The sequence below is a fragment of the Strongylocentrotus purpuratus genome, unplaced genomic scaffold (assembly GCF_000002235.5).
Source record: "Strongylocentrotus purpuratus isolate Spur 01 unplaced genomic scaffold, Spur_5.0 spur5_scaffold_7, whole genome shotgun sequence".
NCBI classification, from domain to species: Eukaryota; Metazoa; Echinodermata; class Echinoidea; order Camarodonta; family Strongylocentrotidae; genus Strongylocentrotus; species Strongylocentrotus purpuratus.
In genome coordinates this window covers 16,746,634-16,759,047 of record NW_022145613.1, presented here as the reverse complement: position 1 = coordinate 16,759,047, position 12,414 = coordinate 16,746,634, and the positions used below count along the sequence as shown (strand labels likewise).

The 12,414-nt window shown below is 36.4% G+C and overlaps 1 protein-coding gene across 8 annotated transcripts in view; it reads left to right on the top strand.

Annotated features, from left to right (window-relative positions):
- LOC589897 (pumilio homolog 2) overlaps positions 1 to 9,956 on the top strand; it is a 39,874-nt gene extending 29,918 nt beyond the window's left edge. For 5 of the 8 annotated variants that reach the window (XM_030974204.1, XM_030974201.1, XM_030974206.1 and 2 more), the window contains 6 exons: positions 118 to 399; positions 1,049 to 1,186; positions 1,764 to 1,922; positions 2,652 to 2,746; positions 3,300 to 3,383; positions 3,682 to 9,956. In XM_030974204.1, coding sequence (XP_030830064.1) covers positions 118 to 399; positions 1,049 to 1,186; positions 1,764 to 1,922; positions 2,652 to 2,746; positions 3,300 to 3,383; positions 3,682 to 3,910 — 987 coding nt within the window. In that variant the 3' untranslated portion in view covers positions 3,911 to 9,956. The remainder of the gene's footprint in view (positions 1 to 117; positions 400 to 1,048; positions 1,187 to 1,763; positions 1,923 to 2,651; positions 2,747 to 3,299; positions 3,384 to 3,681) is intronic. The other 3 variants (XM_030974205.1, XM_030974202.1, XM_030974203.1) reach the window with 3 other exon arrangements.
- The last annotated feature ends 2,458 nt before the right edge of the window (positions 9,957 to 12,414 follow it).

The following is a 12,414-nucleotide window of genomic DNA, read 5'->3' as shown; positions in this document are numbered from 1 at the left end:
TTTCTTTTCTTGTTTTTAACACCTTTTCAATAGCTTTACTTCTTTGTAGTTGTTAAATCTTTGCAATCGTAGCACTGTAAGGACTAAAAGACCACTTTCCCCCGTTTCTTGTCTCAGGACCAACATGGGTCGCGCTTCATACAGCAGAAGCTGGAGCGTGCTACCCCAACCGAACGGCAGATGGTCTTCAGCGAAATCCTGGGTGCAGCCTACAGCCTGATGACGGATGTCTTTGGCAACTATGTCATCCAGAAGTTCTTTGAGTTTGGCCTCCCCGAGCAGAAGCAGGCACTGGCCCAACGGATCCGGGGCCATGTCTTACCCCTAGCCCTCCAGATGTACGGATGCAGGGTGATCCAGAAAGCTCTCGAGTCCATCCCACCGGAACTGCAGGTAATTGTATGTAATTGTATTCATTTTATTTATTCTCTTTTAGTTATGCTGTAAGGAAACCATGCCCTTAGTCAAGACTCCATATTAGAGAAAGTCCATTGCACATGTTCCCTACCCCCCCCCCCTTCCCAATTTTACAAACCAGACCCCCAACTCCATGATTCAATTTTCAAAAAGATTTTTTTTTTCTTTCAAGAGGCTATGAGTGGCTGAATGATCTACTTCCCCCATAGCACCTATCACTTGTGATATTGCAGATTTTTGTGTGTTACAAAGCAACCCTAATTTTGGGATATCACAGATCTTGTCACAAATGAAATTGCTTTAAACGCAAACTTCGAGTTTTTATTTTATATTCTTACATCTAATATAATTTTTTTTTGCCCTCCCCAGTCCTTTTTACTTCAATGCTAATCTAAATTGCTAATTAATGGTGCATGTTCCGTTTTTTAAATGTATATGAACAAATTACTTTCTGCTATGCTAACTAAATTGACCGGGTGACTACACATTTTGACTATGCATTTTAACTATTTTGAACAATCATGCATTCAAATTTTAATGATGTATTACACATTGATGCATTGTTACACGTCAACGTTGGCGAAATACAACTAAATCCCTTCTCTTGTCTTTGTTCGTTTGTTTATCCCAGACTGAGATGGTGAAGGAGCTCGATGGCCATGTGCTGAAGTGTGTCAAGGACCAGAATGGCAACCATGTCGTGCAGAAGTGCATCGAGTGTGTGGAGCCTGCGGCGCTCCAGTTCATCGTGGATGCCTTCAGAGGACAGGTAACATCTACATCCGGTTCTCCCATCTTCTGACCACATAATGCTGGAGACTTTATTTGATGAGAGATGTAGGGCTAGGTGGTGTTTGCAATGAGGTTGTAGTTGGGTTACGGGGTAGGGTTAGGGATAGGTTTAGGTACAAGGTTACAGTTTGGAATTTGATTAGTGATAGAAAAAGACAAAAAACACTGCAGAGCAATTGTTGCAGCAGTATGTGTCACAGAACCATTTATTGATTTGTTTACAAATCCATAAGAATCAAAATTAGAAGGAGCTCGTCTTGTAGTTACTTGATTAAAAACCTTTCCAGCAACTGAAAGTTAAAGAGAATCTGACATCTTCCTTTAAGTGCTTAACACACAGTACACACGTGTTCTATTTCTGTGTTAGCTTGGGGTGAAGCTCATGATTTGTTTAATATTTGTGAATATTTCATATTTGAAAGCACTCTATTGTCATTAGTTATCAAGGCAGAGATAAAACCTCTGCAACTTGCCTCCACAGTACATCTCACCCCTTATGGATGTATATTGTCGTCACATATTTTATAAAACTTGTACTATTTCTATTTTTTGAGGCACAGGTGTATTCTCTCTCCACACACCCATACGGCTGCCGTGTCATCCAGCGTATCTTGGAGCATTGCATTGTTGAACAGACCAAACCTCTTCTAGACGAGCTTCATCAACAGACGGAGAGCCTTGTTCAAGACCAGTATGGCAACTATGTCATTCAGGTAAGATGGCATTGCAGGTGATGATGCAGATCTCCATGAGGAGTAATCTCTCATCCTTCAAAATTGTGCTCTCGAATTCAGCGCTACATGAATAATATACAGTTAACAACTAAATTATTATTCATACCCTTATCAAGTTTGGGATTATTTCAAGTATGTGAAAAATTGTTCTGTCCAGATCTATGTTTCTTGAGAATGTATTCAAGTATTCAACCGAGGTCTTAATTGAACCAATCAACCTTTCATTCTTGAATTTCGAAAAAACATCAAATTAACAAGCATATGAATAATTTAGGTGTTAATTGTAGATCTGAAAGGATTTTTCTGACCCATACGAGATAAAATGAGTTGGACACTTGAGGCAATATCTGAGGGTATTTTGGACTTTTGCAATTGCAAGGGCCTGGAAAAAAAACTTTGATGGCAAACATGGTGATGTTTATCATTTATCATATAAGACATATCTCGCAAACATTACAATCTTGAAGGAGTTATTCCAATACTTTAGTCCTCAAGCCAATGTCGGGATGTATAGATACTTCTCTTCCTTCCGAAAAATACTTCTACATAAAAGCATACCAAATACATCATTTTCCTTATTTTGTTTTGCTTTGAGAGAATTCAATTTATTTTTTTTTTTTTGTCGAAAGTTGGCAGGTATGAAAAAATGGTAACGTGTTGTAATATTCTGGTTCTAAGTTCACCCGTTGTTTCGTTCTCTCTGTGCAGCACGTCTTGGAGCATGGTAGACCAGAGGATAAGAGCAAGATTGTACTCGAGATGAGAGGGAAAGTCCTTGTTCTCAGTCAGCACAAGTTTGCCAGGTGAGGGTGCGATCTCTCTCTCTACACCCCAAGAACACGGAGCCATCAATGTACAGAGTTGGGCCAACCAGGCGAAACACTGCTTTTGTCGGGCAACCACAAAACAGAAGAATATACACCATGCTGTGTGACCAAATGAAACAAGTTGGCCAAACTGTCTGTATAGATGCTTTGACCAAGAAGTGGTGCAGATGCATGGACAATGATTCCCTATGGGAATTGGCAGAATTACATAGTATTTGGGCTGTATCTTTGGAGGGTCCCTACACACCCAAAAGTGGTGCAGACACGTGAAATTCTATATGGGCTGTAACACGGTTTCATTTCATTCTAGGCTATAAATTTTGGTAAACTGGTAGGGTTAAGTTTAACAAAGTCAGATAACACACCTGCTTTAATATGGGGCTGGGGGGGGGGGGGGGGGGGGAGTAACTCTAGCACATGGAAGAAACAGGAATGTCTTCCACAAATGTACTTTCATGTGTCTCTTGCCTACCTTATATTGATAGTTGGAACATTATGTAACATTGCTTTTCTTCTTATATCTCCATAGCAACGTGGTTGAGAAATGCATCACACACTCCTCGCGACCTGAGAGGGCTCTTCTCATCGATGAAGTCTGCTCCTACAATGACGGGTAAGCCAAGGAAAAAATCGTTTATTGCAGTTTTATTGGTCATGTCCAGGAAACTCATGAAATGCTTTCATTTGAGTCCCATTTGTTCTTCAAATTTTGCCATGTAAGTTTTTCTGAGCATTTAGGGGATTCAACTACTTCTATTTTTAGCTTAAAAGAATAAAAAGTACTTGAAAAAAGGAGCTATAACATTTCAAGCTCTCATACAAGTTCTAATTTTGATTATCACATTGCTGGGAGTGGGACTGCCAAAACATTTTAATTAACTGAAACAAATATTTGCAAACTTCATTCACAGTGCCCTGTACACCATGATGAAGGACCAGTACGCCAACTATGTGGTGCAGAAGATGATCGACGTCTCCGAGCCCAATCAGCGCAAGATCCTGATGCACAAGATCCGTCCCTACGTGGCGTCGCTGCGCAAGTACACCTACGGCAAGCACATCCTGGCCAAGCTGGAGAAGTTCTTCATGAAGAGCAACGACCTGGGACCCATCGGTGGACCCACCAACGGCACCTTGTAGAGATGCAGGTGTGAGGCAAGGCAGGGAGAAAGTAGCCGCTGCTGCAGCCTGAGCCAGGGACGAGACAATCTTTTATCATGCACTTGTGTTCAACTTGAAAGTGAGAGAAATGCTTTTGAAATCATCTTCATTCTCTTGTTTTCCCTCTTGATTTGGATAAATTTAAGGTTTCATATTCTACATGGAGTTAACACATTACCTGTAACTTTACGTTTGCGTAGCAACATTGAAATATCTCAAATCAGTCATTCTATTAACCCTCTATGTTCTTAGAGCTCTGGAACTACAGAATATATATATATTGTTGACACAGAACAATCGATTGTCTCGTTCTTGAGCGTATAAGCGATGGCAAGTTTTTGCGTATTAACATTTTCAAATTCGTCACAAAAAAATACAATTTGATTGTTTACTGTGGGCAGAGGTTAGTCCAAGAGGATCGGAGGTGATGATGTCGTATTATTTTTGATAAACAGATACATAAGAATCCTACCTTGACGCTTTGATGAGGGAGGAAGAGAAATGAAATGAAATTGATTCTGATCAAGAGGAGATGAAAAATAAGAAATTACCCTCTTAAATGCTGTGAAACGATCTTTGAAGGGAAAAGCACGCAACAAATGACATCGTAAAGAATTGATTGCATATATCTGACCCGACAAAGGCCCATGAAACTGCTGAGCGGATATTGGGCTCTCTGAAGGTCATTTGATATACAATATGGCAACCTACCCTCTGCCCGCCCGAACCTCAACATTGTTAGTCTAGAATGCATGCTTGAGTAGTCTTGAAACAGATTTGAAAATGAGAAAAGAAAAAATGTTGATAAAACGATCTAAAAAAAAGCTTTTCTGTAATGAATGTATCATCTGGATTTTACCTAGCTGTTAGTGTAGGGACCTTGATATGAATGTCCATAGTAGTCATACTCGTGTAGTCATTGAAATTTTCAATTTTTGCAGTGGACTATGTTGTGTTTTGAATACATATTATATATACATATATTCCTGGGATATCATAGTAGTAGGATAGTAAAAGAATTCAAATCCCAGTTAGGTGGTCGGTGGATGGATTAGCAGAACTTGCATTTGTATTTCTTCTGTGAAAATTGTATTTAGCATGGTACATATTTAGCATTATGAAAATTTATTGCATGAATTTCTTGTTATTTGTAAAAATGAAAAAAGTGGAAATGTAATATGAATTTTGTTTTAATATGACTTATAATTGTATGATATACATTATTTTACAAGCATTTAATACTTTGCTCTTTGTTAATTATTTTTCCTTTTTGAGGGTTTTGTACTTTACTTTGCATTATATGTATGTATCTTGGTGTATTTAGCTATTGTATTTCTATTGTAAATTGGCTTGATAATTTAATGGCATTTTTAAAAATAGTTTGACTAGGCAGTTTGCCAAAAGTAGGAAGTATAACCTTTGGTGTATATTATTCATAGCATGATAAACTAAAGTAAGCCACACACACCTCAATGTTGCCCTTTTGTAATTATCTTGGCACTGCTAATTCTGACTTTTCCCACACCACAAAACTCAAAGCTTTGAATAGTCCTATTTAGATGAAGAGCTTTGTCGCTGGGTCCATATTAGAGGATCTTGTGTTGGGTGTATAGTTCCACACTACAGGATCTATGTTAGGTTTATAGTGTCTTGTAAAGGACTGTTGTGTGTCGTTAATCAGCACTAGGATTTGAGATAGAACACGGATCACTCACCCGGTTACACCAAGCACTTAGATAAAACATAAGCACAGCTCACGTCAGATCTGTCGTGTGAGTGGTGCTCATCTGCAGACGCAAATCTGTCAGTAGTGCAGGCGTTATAAATTCAAGATCATCAAGTCAAGTGAAGTGTAAATATTAACCTCGTAAATATGACATAATTGCATTGCCAAAACACATGCAATCCCTATATTGAACATACAGCAGATGGATAAAAAACAAAGAATAGGGAAATTTTGTGCTCTGTACCCTACTAAACCCTCTGAATTGTCTTCCATTGTGTGCCTTTTGATAGGCAGAGAAAACGAAAAGAAGAAGAAAAATATGATCGTACCGGGCAGGAAAATTAACCCTTTTGAGAAAGAAATATTGCCCTCTGTATAAGGGTCCATATCTCTTGTAATTATTGTAAAATAGAAAAGAGTACATATTGTAAAGAATTTTTTTCTCTATCTCTCACTTTGGAAACTATTCATTATTATAGGAAATGTATCATGGCAACCTGACCAAGCTCCTTACCAGGATGAATTTTCTAACACCTTCATTGTACAAATTTCAGAATGGAAGAATTAGCGCACACTGTTATAAACTCGTCTAGTCAAGTTGTAGTAAAAGGAATATGAAATAGAACATTGGATTCCTGTACATATGTTTAGGTATGGAATGAAAACAGTATGAGGGATATAACATAGACTTCAGCCTTTACATTGGAACGTAATGAGACTTGAGCACAATGCCCGTTCCATACCTACCTTGTAGTTCATAGGACATCGACCATTTTAAATCCTCAATTTGTCAACTGGTTTGAATTGTAAATAGATCACACAATAATTCAGGACTAACTCCATTAGAGACCTCAGATTGTTGATATAATGCTTTGTGGGAGGGGGTACATGTAAATATACATCGGCCCACAGGTTCTGTATAATGTGTACAGCATTTTGGATAATATACCGACTTGTCTCCCAGTTCCGGCTGTGACGGCTATTTGTACAGCAAAAAAGATATACCCCACCATGACCCTGTTTAAACCTACCACGACAGCATACAACTTGTACAGAGATGTATTATCAAAGACAGACACATCATTATTACCTTACAGAAAGAAGCAAGTATTTGTACAGATTCAATGTAGCTTGTAAATTCTCCTTTTATTGTTAATGTTATTATTTTTTTACTCTGTAATTCTTGTAAGATTTGTATAGGATCACTGTAAGGGTCACCTCCCAGATACGTTGCAATCATGTGCTTACCATGAAATGGTTACTGAGCGCTTACGCTCTTCCCCCCGAGTGATTTGAGCAATTTGAAGCTAATTGACGAAAGGAGTTATTTTTTGGGTGTGTATACTAAGTCAGAAGTTGGAAGCAGAAAAAATGCCTCTGTGTAATATCGTGTGTTTGGGCTGTTGAATGAAGGTTGGTTTGTCTGGCCAGCCGTCTGGTTCTTAACTAGACCTAACATAAAGGGAGGCTACTTCATGCTCGGGAAAAGAGTCAAGGAACTGGTACTGAAACGCTATTTTAACACAGGTATCGGAACATGATGTGATGAACTTGTTTTACTTTCTTTTTATTACCATTTTTTGAAGAAAAATCTGTACTTTATACGTTGATAATATTCTTAGATCTTTTGTCCTTGCCATGTTCAAATTTTAGATATTTTATGGTGCTTTTAAAACACTTATTTGCAGTTGTTTTAATCCTCCCTGAAGAAAACTACAGATACAATGAGAAAATGCAAACATGAATTATGAAAGCATTGGTGTAAAAATAGTAAATAGTTTATAGACTTTTGTAAATTACAGAGATAACTTGCACATAATTTCCACTAAGTATTGGACTTGTGACATAATGTAAAAAAGACGACTTGTAAAAGCTTTGTTACACAATTTTTTTTATTGTAAAGAAACCTGAAAATGTGATTCTTTATTTGAGAAACACTGGCTGCTTTGTGCATAGTATTCTAATGGAAAATACTGTTCTTGGCCCGCTTTTTAAGGGTATGTGTATTTGCTTATTAGAGACCAAAATTATGAGGTAAATGAGTACCATATTACATCATGTATGACCATGTAGATCAATACCCAAAAGGTCAATGTGTAAATAAGACTTTATTTCCAGATTACAAAGTATAGTTTTTCATTTGTATAATTCTTTTGTAATTAAAATGTAAAGGCATACTCTCTCCCAGTTCACAGTTCCCTTGACATGATAATGTTGTAAAAAGACCAGACTTTATTTGACTCACTTTAAATACATGTAGAGAATGTACAGAAACATTGGTTCAGAAATGATAAAGAGACTGATCCTCTTGTACATAGATCATTAAGCAACTGATGAAAATAAAAAGACAATTTATGAAGATTGGGAACAATTTTTTATTTTTTTCCTGAGTTGGATTGTTTACTGGAATTGTTCATGATTTGATGAATTTTTGTAAGAAAAAAATACCACAGAAAGCAGCTTTGCATTGTAATTATTTTCTTCCTGAGTGCAAGTCTTCAACTGTAAGCCAAAACATAGGAAATCTCATGTGATCTGTGCGTCTCATGTTAAATATGAAACTGAATTGTGCTTATGGGGCATGTAAATTATGTAAAAAAGAAAGAAAATGCATTAGTCCATGATACTTTTGAATTTTATGATTCATTTTCCTCATTGATGGCAATTATTTAAGAAAGGGTTTGTGCAGATCTTGTTGTCATAAACCAGCCACCTTTCGATGTGGTTTCTTGTAAATTCTCCTAATTTTGAGCGATTATTGTGATGGCAATGATGATCTATGATGCTCTATGACAAGGAATTGACTGCAATTTTTTCAGATCATTTTATACTGCACGCAATTTTATATTGGATAGTTTGTTTAAATTTAGCAGTGTAACCCGTGCCTCCATAATGTGTATAATAGGACAAGTGTAAAGGCCAAATGTGATGTATTTTGTCAATTTTAATTTATTTCAAAAGGAAAATGAATTGGTTTATTTCAGTTTTAGAATTGTGAACAGAAATGTCAATATGGTAGCATTTTTTGGTGTGATCATGTATTATGTATTTATCCTTATATGGATTTGTAATTTTGATGTAGATTTTGTCCAAAAGTATGAAAATAAGCACAGAAAAAATGCTCCCTATTATGACAAAAAAGTGTACATTTGTACAGTAGCAAGTGTAAATTTCAGAGAACACTTATTTGTTTTATTTCTGTACAAATGTTTATGTTTTACATCCCTCCTCCTGTACACAAAATTGTGAAATAGAAATTGGCCCTCTATATATGTTGTACTTTTCTGAATGATATTTGTGTATCGGTCCGAAGTCTAGTGTATTCATCCGTTTGTAAAGTAGACAATGTGTCAAAATGTCAAGAAGATTTGTGCATAAACTTTTTTCCAGTATACAGCTTTTTGAGGTTATGTGTTGTTATTGATGGAAGCAAACAGAACTGTGCAAAAATGAATTTTAGATAAATAATTTTTTTTTGTTTTTAAATAGAAAACTGGCTTGCCAGATGAGTATTTCAAGTTGGTAGTTGTGAGGAAAAAAAAGACTTCTGACATCTTTGTTTTTTGGGGCAATGAAGAAAACAAAAAAATTGTTAAAATTGACAAATCAAGTAAAGATCCAAAAGAAAGAAGAAAAGAAGTGAGTTTTACCAAGAGGGTCGACTTGCCATAAAAGCAACAAGCTATGGATTATGTTACAATGTTTAGAAGGAATCTCGGCATACATAAAGGAAGTTGAGAAATGATGGTTGAAGAATGTGCATGGAAAATAATACGTTTTTAGTAGCAATTGAGCTAATTTCCTTTTGGGATAATCAACAACTAAATCTTGATTTTAAATGATTTTTAATGCTTTTGTTTCCTTTCATCAACGCTTGTTTATACATAGAGTGTGCATGTCTATTTGTATAAATTACCTGCATGAAAAATAGAATTGTCCTAGTTCTTGTTTTAAGTATTTTTATGTGAATATCTCTTTCGTGGATTTTTTATTCTATCAATGGATATTTTCATTATTTTGGTGCAGCCTGCCTCTTGGATGGTGATTGTAAAAAAAAATGTTTGTGCATAGTATGTCAATTGTTCATTTTGTTTTTCTTAATTACTGAATTGGTGAATGGGAAAGTGATTAGCAGTATTATTAAGTCACGCCTACCCGTAGATAGCCACTTAGTTTTGAGTGTATCTTACGTAAGCTGTACACAATGTAAAGCGAGGAACATACTCATTTTTTTTTCTTTCTCTTTGTACAACGTGTAAGAAAAGTCTAATAAAAGAGTGTGTTAAGAAATCATCTGAATATGAATAGTTTTGACTTCTCATTTCTTGGTGTGTTGTTGAAGTGACGGGAAGCAGAGGCCAGCTGTAAATAGGTCAAAGAGACTTTGTAAATGAAAGCATTGTTGCATTTCATTGTGATGGATGGAGCCATGTTCTATAGTAGAAGGATGATTTTTTTTATGCCTCCGTTACGAAGTAGCCGGAGGCATTATGTTTTCGGGTTGTCCGTCCGTCCGTCCGTACGTCCCGTTCTCGTGATCGCGTTATCTGAAGAACCGATTGATGGATTCCTGCCAAACTTTGGTCATGTATGTTACTTGCAGAGCCGATGAACTGATTAGATTTTGGGGTCACGAGGTCAAAGGTCAAAGGTCACAGGGCTCATTATGTATGCAAAAACAGCTCGTGATCGCGTTATCTGAAGAACCGATTGATGGATTCCTGCCAAACTTTGGTCTTGTATGTATCTTGCAGAGCCGATGAACTGATTAGATTTTGGGGTCACAAGGTCAAAGGTCACAGGTCACAGGGCTCATTAGGTATGCAAAAAGAGCTCGTGATCGCCTTATCTCAAGAACCGATCGATGGATTCCTGCCAAACTTTGGTCATGTATGTATCTTGCAGAGCCGATGAACTGAATAGATTTTGGGGTCACGAGGTCAAAGGTCAAAGGTCACAGGGCTCATTATGTATGCAAAAATAGCTTGTGATCGCATTCTCATTAGAACAGATTGATGGATTCCTGCCAAATTTCGATCATGTACAGAGTAGATTCATGGGTCATGAGGTCATGAGGTCAAAGGTCATGGGCTCATTATGTATCCAAAAATAACTTGTGAATGCATTCTCATTAGAACTGACAGATGGATTACTATTTAACTCAGGACATCTTGCAGAGCCAATGAACTGAGTAGATTTTAGGGTCATCGGGTCAAAGATCAAAGGGTCATATATGTATATGAGAAATTGCTTGTAATCACGATATTCTGAAAACCTCTTAATGGATTACAATTGAACTTGAATTTGAAAAAATTTCTTCTGTTTTGGTTTGTAAAATTGCTCTATGACGGAGGCATCATTTTCGACTGCGCGCAGTCGAAGTTCCATCTAGTTTTTTTTTAGATTTGTAAGACCTAATTCATAAGTGAGACCTTGCATTGTTTTGGTTGAAAAAATTGTGTTTTTCATTCTACTTACTTAGATTAGAATATGATGATGGTGGTGATGATAATAATAACACAATAATGATGATGATGGTAATAATGATAACAATGATAATAATAACAATAATGATGATAACAATAATAATAAAAACAGTATTAGTTAAAACCTCAATAATCATAATCAATGAAACATTTATAAACAGAGTCAACAAAGATAACATGAGACATTTTGATAATGGTAGTGAACTTGATATTTGGTGAGGTAATCCCTGAAGCAGCTTTTCCAAGCTATACTGGGATAGGAACCTTACACATCATAAACTTGTACTATATTTTCATTTTTCCATGTCAACATTTTATGATCTTTGGATTCTACAAAATTATAATAAGATAGGCCTACCTCAAAAACATGAATATATTTTTTGAATGTGATGAAAATACAATTTTCTTAACTGACTACTGAACATATCATTTTCATTTTTATGAGTCCATTTTGTTGACCATAATGGATATCAAAGGCTGTAATATATATCATAATGTTCATGCAAAACACAAGAAACGAACAATATCTGATATTGCCCAGGACCAAAATCCAATTGAAACCAGTTGAAATCTCCAACTGGTTTCAATTGGTTTCAACTGGTTTCAATTGGTTTCAATTGGTTTCAATTGGAATATAAAATTTCCAGTTGAAACCAATTGCCGAACTGGAAAATATTGTTATGGGTACTCATTTCCAGTTCAAACCAATAAGAAGTGCAACTGGAACCAGTAAGGTAATTTTTCCAGTTACTCAATTGGTTCCAGTTAGAAACATTTCCAGTTACCCAACTGGTTCCAGTTAGAAGTTCAACTGGAAACAGTAAGATGATTTTCATGTTACTCAATTGGTTCCAGTTAGAATTCATTTCCAGTTACCAAATTGGTTCCAGTTAGAAGTCATTTCCAGTTACCCAATTGGTTCCAGTTAGAAGTCATTTCCAGTTACCCAACTGGTTCCAGTTAGAATTCATTTCCAGTAACCCAACTGGTTCCAGTTAAAATTCATTTCCAGTTACCCAACTGGTTCCAGTTAGCATTCATTAAGTTACCCAACTGGTTCCAGTTAGAAGTCATTTCCAGTTACCCAACTGGTTCCAGTTAGAATTCATTTCCAGTAACCCAACTGGTTCCAGTTAAAATTCATTTCCAGTTACCCAACTGGTTCCAGTTAGCATTCATTAAGTTACCCAACTGGTTCCAGTTAGAAGTCATTTCCAGTTACCCAACTGGTTCCAGTTAGAATTTATTTCCAGTTACCCAACTGGTTCCAG